General features: G+C 36.9%; 2 protein-coding genes across 2 annotated transcripts; both read left to right on the top strand.

Annotated features, from left to right (window-relative positions):
- Positions 1 to 710: 710 nt before the first annotated feature.
- On the top strand, positions 711 to 1224 carry LOC137583482 (protein new-glue 2-like). The gene has a single exon (XM_068298529.1). The coding sequence runs from the start codon at positions 711 to 713 to the stop codon at positions 1053 to 1055; it is 345 nt and encodes a 114-aa protein (XP_068154630.1). The 3' UTR covers positions 1056 to 1224.
- A 3064-nt stretch (positions 1225 to 4288) lies between these two features.
- LOC137583628 (protein new-glue 1-like) lies at positions 4289 to 4729 on the top strand. Its single transcript, XM_068298718.1, has one exon. The coding sequence runs from the start codon at positions 4289 to 4291 to the stop codon at positions 4727 to 4729; it is 441 nt and encodes a 146-aa protein (XP_068154819.1).
- The last annotated feature ends 7574 nt before the right edge of the window (positions 4730 to 12303 follow it).

The raw sequence follows: 12303 nt of genomic DNA, 5'->3' as shown, positions 1-12303 counted from the left end.
CATATGATCATCATATATAGTAGTTAGTAGTAGGAATTATCTAAAGTGTTCTAAGGTAAAACACTCCATGGATATATACTTTTAGAAACAGTTTCAATGACTTCCTGTATCTATTATTATGCATTATTTCAATTAAATTGATCTCGAATAGAATTAAACAGCTTAAAAATACTTTGCATTAATTTCTCTTATAACTCTGATAACTGAAAAGAAAGACGTTGGTACATAAAGAGAGAATGGCAAAAAGTTGCTTGGAAATTTAAAAATATTTCATTTTCTGCTGACGAATTTGTTCAATGTTAAAAATAAAACATGTTTATGCCAAAAATGTGTGCAGAATAAAAACAAAGGCAAAATATAATATTTTTTTGTTCAATTTTTGCAAACGTTAGTTGTTGTTGTTGTTGTTGTTGTTGTGGGAAACACAAAGTCATTGTCAAAAAACCAAATTGAAGTCATAGTTAAGAAATGTATTGTCCCAGAATATAAGAGACAAATGGTATATTCATAGAAATGGCTAAAAGAAAGCGTTCTGCTGTTGCCCTTTTGTACTTTAGTTGTATTTACTGCTGGCAAATAAGTATTAATTATTTTGCAAAAATATTTTTTGCTATAAAAAGACAGTTAGTGATCCAACGGAGGTCACAAATTGGCACTTACCGTCAATTGAATCAGTAGTGAAGAAAAAAAACAATTAAATAAAGAGGACCATGCGTTTCCTTGGTGTCCTTATCCTAGCGTGCTCGCTGGTTGCTGTTGCTTATGCCGCCTCGAGTTCTTCGAGTACTTCGACTGGTACGGCTACAACGACAACTACAACAACAACGACAACAACAACAACGACCACTACGGAAGCAACAACAACGACAACTACGGAGGCAACAACGACAACAACATCATCATCAGCATCCTCATCGTCATCATCCAAGAAGAAGCATGTTACGCATTTCAAAAGAGTGAGGAAGGATAAGAAAAATTCCAAGAAGAAGAGCAAGAACAAGAACAAGAACAAGAAGAAGAAGAAGACAGTTACCCGTCACCGTCGATCGGGATAAGCCCGTAATCCTTGTACCTTATCCTTCATTCAAAACGGCTATGAAACCTTTTATTATCCTTTTGTATACATTTTAACAACCAACAACGAAACCAAAATGTCAAATTAAAATAATCGAACATTTCTTTGTCAAGCTTTAACTAATGATCGTTTAAGAATTCAAACAAAATCGAGAGGGCCTTAAAAGTTTTTCTGTTACTCTTCCCTTACCTACAGTAGTCAAAAAAAGAAACTCGGCCAGATTTATAGTTAAGTGTAAGTGTAAGAAGAACAAGCAACAACAGTTTATCTGAACAATATAATTTTCAACCGATCCTTGCCCCGAGGCCTGAATGATATAGTGGTTCGCCTGAATCTGAGATATGCAATGTCTGCAGTATGGTCTAGGAAGAGTTTACGTTGATCCTTACTTGTCTTGGACTTGGCTATCATTAATGCATTGCAGATGCTTTCTACTCTGCGTGGCACACGAGACTGATCAATACATATATGTAATTTGCAAGGGTATTCAAAACGAACTTGGTAATAAAGTGTTGACTTTAGTCAGTTGTCCAAAAAAAAGGAGATAACTTGTCTTAAAAAACGATAGACCAACTAAATAATCAGTGACTACAACTATAACATTTAGATTAAGTACTAGAAAGGATTTGCCCCGCAGATTCCACCAGAAACTGCCATCAATAGAAGAAAGCATTCCTAAGATGTATTCCATAAAGTATATCCTTGAGTAGCATCAAGAGACAAGTTGATGCAGTCGTTTGACTGATCAATTATTGGTAAGTACACTAATAGAAATCTTTATCATTAAATTTTCATGGCAAACTCATCTACAAAGGTTTGTGAATATCAAAATTAAGTCAAGACAATATCGTCTGAAATGAAAATGTGGATTCAAGTTGCAAAAATTTCATAGAGTCATTAGCAAACTTTGCCACGTCATCGAGAATCCTTTAGCATCAAATAAACATAAGTGTTTTTTTTAAGGAGTTTTAGTTGTATCGATAGGATATTGTGGCTAATCGGAATAACAATTCATATTCAATAGTAAGTAGTAACCTTTATTGCGCTTTTATATTCCAAATGTGGAATTACAAAATGTTAAACTAAAAACAAAACAATTGAAAATTTATTTTTTATTATACAAAAGGTAGATTTGGCCTACGGAGCTCTCGTGGTAAGAGAAAAATAGACAGACGAGGAGGGAGCGCTTAATGATACCTTTGGATATTGACGCGCACACCAGATTATAGTCAGGAAGGCAGAAGAAAACGAATGGAGAAACTAATTAGCGGATAGAGAAAAGTTGTAATTAGAGCAAAGGACTGGCAAACAAAGTACAGTGTTTCAATATGAGGAGAAATAATGTCATGGTAGGTTTACAAGGTGCAGATATAATACATTTGTTCATAAAGTTAGCACCAAAAATTATTTTACTGGCTATTCAGGAAATCATTATTAAAACCATTATCTCTGTAGGTATTACAAGATATTATATTTAAGTTATGGGTTTTAGTCCCTGCTCGAGCGGCAGTTACGAATCTTATCTACGAGTTTTTATGTCGGGCTGTGGCCATGATCCTTCGGATACACATGGAGGATGACACACAAGACACTTCATGGAAGCTTCGATTGAAAGTTATAATCGTTTATTAATCAATTGCTTCCGAGGACAGACTAATACTGTCTTTCCTCCGGATACAACTCAAGAGAGCAGATCAATGTCTATTCATCGTACTGGGGCAGATCTTGAGATAAGTCAGCAGAAATGGGTTGGTTACAAAGGTAGATAGAAAAGTGCTTATGCTATGTGATAGGAAGTTGGTACTTCAGTTATGGGGAGACAATAATGGAACAAGTGGATAGTGTGGATTGAAACGGGTCACAATATACTTAAGGTTATGGGATGTGTGTGTTGTCAACGTGACTTTTATTGAGTGCGGATATACTACCCGTTTCATTTACGTCTCGTTGCAGGGCATGGTTCTACTTGTTCTCCAAGAGGCGACGTATCGTGGAGAGAGGCGTGTGCTAACTTCTATATACCACTCCGACCTCAAGCGGGAATTGGGTATGAATTAAACTTTTCTGGTATGCAGCTCACTCGGGTTAAATTTGAGCTATAATTTTTTCAAAGAACTCATAGGTGTAACGGCATAAGCTGAATAACTGACCAGTCTAAATGCTGCCATTTTATGGCGGAAAAAGGGGACAAGCTGGGATGACAAAGTCAAGTTTTAAACAAGCTTAAACCTCATAATGGTTTAGCTAACAACCAACTGAGTTATTTGGAAGGCGAGGAAATCAGAATCAAAGTTAAAAAATACCCAAAGTGCTAATTTCGTGGCCGAAACTGTAATTTTAGCATGTTTATGTTAATGAAGTAAGGCCCCATATGGGGACTTTCTCCGGCTTTCAGTCTCACACATATCTCGACCACATCGTACTCCACTTTTCTGCCTGGGCAAGTCCAGGCTAATAATTGGTAATGGGAGAGTAAACTAAATTGTGATCACCTTCTAATCTCACTACTAATAATAACTCTTTTCTATAAACTTGACCACTAAAGCCTGATAAAGTCTGGCATTTTGCACATGTTATAGGTAACATTTTATAGATAGTGACGTTTATGATATTAAAGAATGTAACAGGAGCTCGACAATAGCATAATGATGGCAAGGAAACATTTTGATCGCGTTTCACTAACGAGGAAGAGGCAAGCCAGGAGTCAAGTTTGAAACTATTAGTTGTAAGTATAAAAGTTTTTGTAGAGAACTTTGAAGGGTGTTTTAAAATCTATATATGTACACTTACCTATATCCAATTGGTCGACTATAGTGAGATTTCAATCTTAATGTCAATAAGAACTTTTCACAATTTACTATAGACTCTATTGTTGATTGTCGACAGAAAGTAACTTTTATACTGTGGCATTAGATTGGCTAATTATACATAAGTAGGTAGTATAAATAGTACGCACATCTTAAAATGAGTGAAAAGTTGGTAAACATAAGAAGACAAAAGGGAGATAGACATATTTCACTCAAAAGTGTTCAGAACTTTGGATATTTAAACATCTTTTATTTGTTAAGATAATAAGATGATACAGAAATTCTATTGTCTTTGGAACCGAATATTTATCTTCATTTCTATAAAGGTAAACAATATTTTTGGTATAAATAGCATGTTCAATTCGACGATTAATCCAGATCCAATCGTAAGTTCATTAAAGCAATAATGCGTTTCCTTTGTGTTTTGGCACTAGGCATTTGCCTGGTGGTACTATCAGCCGAACAGATTTCGGGTGCATCTTCGCCGTCAACCTCACCGGCTACCTCACCTTCGACCTCACCTTCGACCTCGCCTTCGACCTCACCATCGACTTCACCGACGTCATCATCTCCAGCATCATCAACACCGTCGACGACAGCCACCACCGAAGCGTCAACTGCTGCCACAACTGAAGCCACTACTGCCGCTGCCACAACCACTGCGGCCAGCACCACCACCACCACGGAGGCAAGTTCAAGCTCGAGCTCGAGCAAGCAGAAGCATAAAAGGCATTTTAAACGGGTCGAGAGGAAGAATAAGAACAAAAACAAGAATAAGAACAAGAACAAGAAGAAGAATAAGAACAAGAAGAAGAAGAAGACGGTCACCCGTCATCGTCGGGGATAAGTTTGCAATTCTTTTCCTAATCTCTGCTTCCGAAACGGCTATGAAACCCCTAAACCTTGTTTTAAATCTAACATGTCAAGTTAAATATATAGAAATTTTTCATCAAGCTTAATTCAACAATCGTTTCAACATTTTGAACAGGAAACTTAGCATCATTTCCAATTTGCCTACTAAATTTTTGGGAAACTTTCTTTTCTGTTTAAAAGAAGATGGACAATGCCAACAAAAATATATATTTATGGTTATTATACTTAGTTAATGCAGAGTGAAGACCTGATTCTCACTCTTAACAAATGAATCAAGTTTATTTTGCTTGTAATTCCCAATTAGTTTAAGCATAGGAACTGAAGTTCTTTATGAAAGTGCTTAATGTTTTGCCTTGTTCATGGCTTTTAAACCTTTAACTTAAGCTTTGGTTATATTTTCGGAAAATGCAAGTCAAGTGAGGATTGTGACATTTGAATTTATTCCATATTGGGCCGATTTGCCTTTCACAAGTCACAAGATGGATCACCAACTAATTCTAAGACTGATGTGCATCTAGTTTATATGTATGTACATGTCTATGTGTGTGTACATATGTTTGTATGTATATAAATTGACTCTTAATTGCATTTTCAGCCAGTTAATCGAGCGAACTATTAAAATTCGCACACATTTTTGTGGGTCACAGAGCAACCGCAACATGATGGTTTGACACTTAAGTCTTTTCCTTCCTAATTTTCGAGCTATTTTTTAGGCCTCAGTATGAACTTATGTCCTGTGTGTGTGTGTAGGGGTTTCAAGTGTCTGTGTGTTAATATTGACTTGCTACTTTAGCGGAAATTGGGTTAAATGGAGCAAAGCCGGAGATTGTCTCCTTGACTTGAAATTGCATTTGAATTAAATCAGCAGGCAATTTGCAGTCCATATTGGTGGTCTTATACCACACACACCCACACAAAGAGACACAAGCACACCCACAAATACGCCTATTCACACAAACATACATATATAGATATATACATATATATATATATATAATGGTGAACATTGGAGTATAACCAGAGAAAAGAGACGCTTCAGAAGCCATCTCCAACTGGGTTACGTTCCATTCATCCTTTTTAGATGCCTGTAAAACTCTTTTCTCCCATTTCTGCATATATGTATGTACATATATCTTGAGCATGTGTGAGTGCATATGGATGAATTGTATAGTTGTAGCAATTATGGGTATTAGTGGTGAATGTGGTTTGATCTGGTGTGTTGGGTTCATTTGCAGTCTGCTCTGTTGTGGTCTGGCATTAGAATGTGACCTTAATTGGTTATAGATGGCATAGATTCTAATTGAGCATCATGATATTATGACTCCTTAAGATAATTGGAAAGAGTTTTTTTTACATACACACATCTGTTGTAACATATGTTGTTGTATACACATGTATGTACATACATACATAAGTATGTGGAAGAGAAAGACATTAATTAGTTAGAGTTATTTTCAGTAAGTTTGAAATATAATACAACTTATAAGTTAGAGGATTGAAATCCTTGAATAAAAAAAGAATTATGTATTCGAATAGTTTTTTATCATAAGCAGCTGCTAATTAAGAAGTCGTAATCCTTGGCATACTTTTAGGCTTAAACCTTTAGGTTATGGTTTCCAAAGTTTGATTTAATACATCATTGAAATGCCTGAATGGACAAAGAAAAACCAGTGATTGTTAATTTTAAAGAAAAGAAGACTAAAAATGTTAGCAAAAACACTTTAAATCTCAATTTAATGTAAACTAATTACTAATAATCTCTTAATTCAATAGGAACTCTTGGGTTAGATTTTGAGAACTACACATTTAATTGAAACCTTGACCTTTATTTTTTGTCTTATTATGTCGACAAAGCGCAAAGTTGAAAAAAAAGTTGACGTTAATTTTGACAACAGAAACATCTGAATAAATATGGGACTTTGTTGGCAGCGTTGCCACTAATCTTTTAATTAGTCATAAATTTGATTTTTTTAAATAATTAATCTTATTACTTTGGAAATACATATGTATATTTTTGTTTACATTTTTGCGGCTTTATGTCAAACAATGAAATGTGTTTTGGGATTTTTATTGGGCGCTTTAAATTGCGCCTCGCCAAAAAGTATGCTTCAAAAAACTTGCCAGACTTTTTAGCATAACTTGCTTAAAGATACTAGTAATTAAAGTTAACCAAAAATTTCAACTGGCAGACGCATTGAACCATAACAATTGACCTCAAGTCAGACGCTCAGATAACACGCCCCAGTCACAAAAAAAGAAAATCGACCTAAACAGAGACAAAGACAAAGACAAACACGCACACACACACAAGCAGATTGCCAGAGTTAAAGTTCAAAGTGAGGCCAGAAAATGCCATGAAACTATTTTAACGAAAGGCTTAATACTAGCAAATAGATGGCCGAAACGAAAGTGGGGGTTGGGTTGGTAAAGAGGCTGAGTATTTCATTTGATTGACAAGCGACAGGCATTCAGAAGAAGCAGTTGCAGGAGCAGAAGGTATGAGAGGATAAATCCAAATTCAAAACAGGCAATGGGTGTGGGGATATGCCAGTGCTAAAATGTTGAAATGAATCTTAGGCCAGGCCAGATGCCGATGCCATTGCCATTGCCAATGCCGTTGCTGCTGCTGGTGCTGGTCGGGATTGCTGCGGTGGAAATACTTTTGCTCCAGGCATTTGCATAAAAATAATTTGCATTTCAAACTATGTACTATGTACCTCCTACCTAGCTACCGAGCGAACAACCAAAACAGTCAAAACAACCAACCAACCGACCTACAGACACTTGCTTCAAACGCCACCTCCATCCTCGTCTCTACTAGTCAAAAAAGCAAAAAAAAAAAACTGTGCTCAAACAATTGAAATTGAATCAGAGCAACAAAATCAGCATTCAAGCTGAAAGTAAATGAAATAGAGAGGCGGCGCGTGCTTTTGGTTCCATCTCATCGGCAATTTCGACTTCGACGCGATTTGGCTCGACTTTGACTTTCAGAGAGTTCTTTCAATGTGTTAACATTTTCGCCATCCCTCCCCATCTACAGCTCCATCAGCCTTCATCCTTAAACTCATTCTCATTCTCATCCGCATCCTCATTCCCTTTCTTCAGCCAACATCTCATACTTGAAATAATTTCGCATTCAACGTCAGGCGTCAAAATCAACTCAAATGTTTAAAAACTCATTTGAATGCCACAAGGAGCCAAACAAGAACAAGAAAAAAGGAACGAGCCGGCACAAAAAGACAAACCAAAAAAGCGAGAGAGAGAGAGAGAGAGAGAGATAGCATCATGGAATAAGGAAAACGCACAGTTTTGCGGTTTTTTGTCGTCTGCTTTTGGTCTTTTTGTGCCTTTTTGTGGATTTGCCAAATTCTGGAGCTTGGGACTAGGGCAATAATGTTGTGCAAAGATTTGCGGTTGAGCAAAAAGATTTGTATCTGGGACGTATGGGGTGGCCATCTCAATTTTTTGCATTTCTCCTATCAGAGTCGACAACTTTAATTGACTAAAGTTGTGAAAGAACTTGGGAAAATTTTGCAAACTGCCTGCAAATCGTGAAAGTCGAAACAAAGTAAGAAATTTCAAAAGAAATGATTCAATATTTAACCATATCCATAGTTATGTATAAGATTTTCGAGAAGCCCTTTATCAGTTTTAGTATTTTCCCATAAACACACAAGAAACATAAACCTAGAGAGTTAACGGAAAGTTTTCCAAAAAGAAACCAAACTCCCTATTAAAAAGTAACGAGTCATTAATAAAGAGTTCTAAATAACGGGTTCGCCGTTTTAGGATTAGGTGTAAATAGGTCCCTTTTACGCAAAACTCTAGTTCGGCAGGATTTAAGGATGAAAGATCTCAATTCAAACGCGGACATAGGTTTACATAGGTTTGATGCATGCATCAAAGCTGGGTTTCAGCCGACTTGAGTTCAATTGTAGTACCCTTTTTACATTACACATACGCAGTGTGGGCCAAAACAAGTTGAAGTGTTCAATTAAGAAAAGTTGAATTCATCTGCTCTGTAAATGCCCTTACTTTGTCATTGATCTCATTGCATCTTACATTTCTTTATGGATTACCAAAAAAAAAAACATTCAATTAACAAATTTTAATGCTTTCTTTGCCGCTCTGCTGCCAATTGCCAGTGAATGACTGAATAAATGATATAATGAAGAATTGAAAAAGACAACAAAAACCCAACTTCAATTCCAGTTTAGCTGAAGCCCAAAAAAAGGTGACCCATCTAAATGAATAAAGCGTCTGGTTTTTCTCAGCTGCAGAGCAGATGGGCAAGGGGTAGGGGGTTGTCGAGTTGAAATGTTAGCCGCATGTCAGTTAATTTTGCACTTTAATGTTTTGGCGCAGGACGGTTGTTAGACGCCACTTGGACGTTGCCGTAAAAGTAAAGGGGTTTTAGAGGCAACCATGGGTCTTTGTTTTTGCATTTTTTGGGTCTCGGCCGGCGCGGCGCGCGGCCTGGTGGTTAGACAGTTGCTTTGACGATTGGGTTCGGGGTGTCGGGTTTTTGTCGTGAGGATTGAGCGGCCTGTAAGGCAAAACGTAATTAACAGCTCGCAGACGACTTTGCATATTAAAAAAGCGAAGCAAAGCTGCGGCAAAACAAAGTCACGCACGCTCACACACACACAGACACACACACACACACATATCACCACTATGACCCATATGCACCCCTCTGGGGTGCGTTTATGACTATGCGTGCCATGTACTTTGCTCTGCTCTGCTCTGCTCTGAGTGCTTTCTATATGCGTGTGTACATATGTGTATCTGTTCATGTAATCAGCTCACAGGTACAACAAACATTTTGACATTCAAATGCCTGCAAGCACGAAAATAAGCTTATCTCTTTGGTTCCATTTTGGTTTTTGTTAATTTTTTGTTCGTTTTTCGTGTCTTTTGGGAAGTAATCTGAACCGTTTTACATACAATTGGTGATTTAAGTATTTTGTCATATAATAATGTGGCAATATACACGTCAAAATCAGGTGATTAATCAAAATACACTTGAAATCAATATTTGGAGGCGATTTTCTAAGAGCACTAACAATAAGAGGAGGGCACCAGAGAAAAGAATCTTTTAGTTTTTTCTTATTTCTCAATGGGTTGAATTAAATTCAACGAACTTTGCTCATTCTTGAGAGACTATTCGATCTAGTCCCCATGATTTTTTACGAGAACTTAAGTATTCATTTTGGTAAGCGGTCGGTTACTGGTTCAATAAGTTAGCTCGAATTGAATGACACCGGCTACCTTCTTGGACTGAGAACTAATACCAGGTGTGTCTCTTCATTCAGTAATTGTATCCTCCCCTGGTTAGGTTGTCTGTTCCATTTTTAGCACAGAGTCCGTTATTTTTATACCATGCACCCATAGGGTGAAATGGTATATTGAAGTCTTCAAATAAATGTAACAGGCAGAAGGAAGCTTTTCCGACCGCATGAAGTGTATATATATTCTTGATCAGCGTCAACAGCCGAGACGGTCTAGCCATGTCCGTCCATTCTCTGAAAAACAAAACTAGCATGAAAGTTGGTATATTGACCAAATTTGGTATGTAGATTTGTTAGTATGCGCGGAGATTATGATTATTTTTGCCAAGCCCACTTCAGCCTTCATAATTTAGAAAATTTTTGCCTAATATCTATCAACCTACCTACCTTTATACAAATCGGACACGAAACATGCAAAATATACGTATAAACGAGTTTTACTAGGCGGTCCTCGAACTACACGGCAGAAGCAGCAGCGATTTTAGCTGCCTGCACTTACGCCTAAAGCTTGAACCACCCGAGTGCTATATGCTCAGACTCTCTGTCAGCCATCCAAGCAGTAGGTCAGACAAGTAATCAAAACCCGTATATAACAACGACCCGCGATATTCTGACATACCAATACCCAAAAATAATCATAGTATGGGTCCCAGGCCACACAGGTATTCAGGGAAACGAAACAGCGGACTTGGTCACCAAACAAGCTCACCAATTCCCAAATATAATAGAGACCAATTTGAATTACAAAGATGGATTAAACTACATTAAGAGTACTTTCAAAGGACACAGTAAGGATATATGGCTAAAAACATCAGACCATTACAGGGCAGTCAACCTAAGTCAAACCACAGCGAAGGACTCACAAATAATGATAGAAAACCCCATCACTCGGGTCGACTTCGTCAAATTCTAAAGACTCCGGTTTGGACATACACGCCTCACCCATGAGCTTCTCTTTAAGAAAGAACTTCCACCACAGTGTGCTGAATGCAACAGAATCAACACAGTCCTCCATATAAACATAGATTGTACCAAATACAATCCAATAAGAAAGAAATACCGTTCCTCTAATCCTCTCGACTCCCTTAACAACTCCAACGTCCTTTCCATTAAACAACTCCTCCAAGAAGCAAATCTATCCCATCTTATATAATCATCTGGTTCAAAGTTACCAAAATATCAACTTTCAACAATACAAATTAGACTTTGTACGTATACACATATACATCTAGTGAATAGGGATTCCGGAGGAGAAAAATAACCCAATCTTCATTCGTTGAATTCAAAATATGAACTGATTTTATTAACGAAAGTATGGAGTTTATAAAGGGAATCTTAGGCTCTAGGAGGTAACAATTGTTCTTAAAATATCTTATTCTAATGACCCACGTTTTTCGGGGGTTGAAAATTGTTTATATTTCATGCTCAGCGTCGGTTACTTGATACTCCGCCGCTGTTACAATCTTAAGTGTTTTCCACAGAGTGTGGATGCATGTTTTTGTTTTTGGAATTAAGCAATAATTGTCATAGGAATCTTTATGACTTATTTTTCTTGTATGTTTTGTGTATTTCTTTGTTCAATCTGATTTGGTGAATCCATTTCAGATGAACACGATGTTTATTCTTAAACATCTAGTGTCCTGTAAATATATTTCTAACTAATTAGCACAATTTTAGCTTAAGGCCTAGTAGCTATAGCTAGATTTAAGAATTGTCCGTAATTTGCAATCACGGTTTCAATTCAGAATATAAATAAATAAATAAATACTAGGCGGTCCAACAGGCCGAAGTTGGCCGTAGTGGCGGCGCTAGAGTGCTCGTGTGTTAATATTTTTATCTGGTGCATGGTATACCGAAGTACGCAAGACGACTTACTTAATTTCACTCCAGGTTATTTGTTATCCTATCCTATTGATCTATTGATAACTCCTTAGCAATTGTATGATACTATCGGGAATTTATGCTAATATTTAACCGTTTTGTTGTTTATTAGGGTTACGATATTTACAAAATATTTGTGCTTCAGTAGTTGTTCAATTTGCCAGAAAAATTAAGATTAAATTATTGTCCAGAGACTTCTAAAGCATTTACAAGAATAATTTCTAAGAATTTCCAAGGCTATTTTTATTTTCGCTTGGTTTTTTTTTTTTTTGTATCTAAGCCTATTAAGCAAGCATAATGCAATATTAGACATGCATATGTACATATGGCTGGGATGAAAGGACAGATGAGACAGGGGGAGGATAGGGGGGACATT

The sequence above is a fragment of the Drosophila tropicalis genome, unplaced genomic scaffold, assembly GCF_018151085.1.
Source record: "Drosophila tropicalis isolate 14030-0801.00 unplaced genomic scaffold, ASM1815108v1 contig_867, whole genome shotgun sequence".
Taxonomy (NCBI): domain Eukaryota; kingdom Metazoa; phylum Arthropoda; class Insecta; order Diptera; family Drosophilidae; genus Drosophila; species Drosophila tropicalis.
Note: the sequence above shows the minus strand (reverse complement) of the source record. Positions and strands in the feature narration are given on the sequence as shown.

Bases quoted from the DNA above. Each gene is read 5' to 3' on its own strand.
- LOC137583628 (XM_068298718.1), top strand. From the start codon at position 4,289: ATGCGTTTCCTTTGTGTTTTGGCACTAGGCATTTGCCTGGTGGTACTA.
- LOC137583482 (XM_068298529.1), top strand. From the start codon at position 711: ATGCGTTTCCTTGGTGTCCTTATCCTAGCGTGCTCGCTGGTTGCTGTT.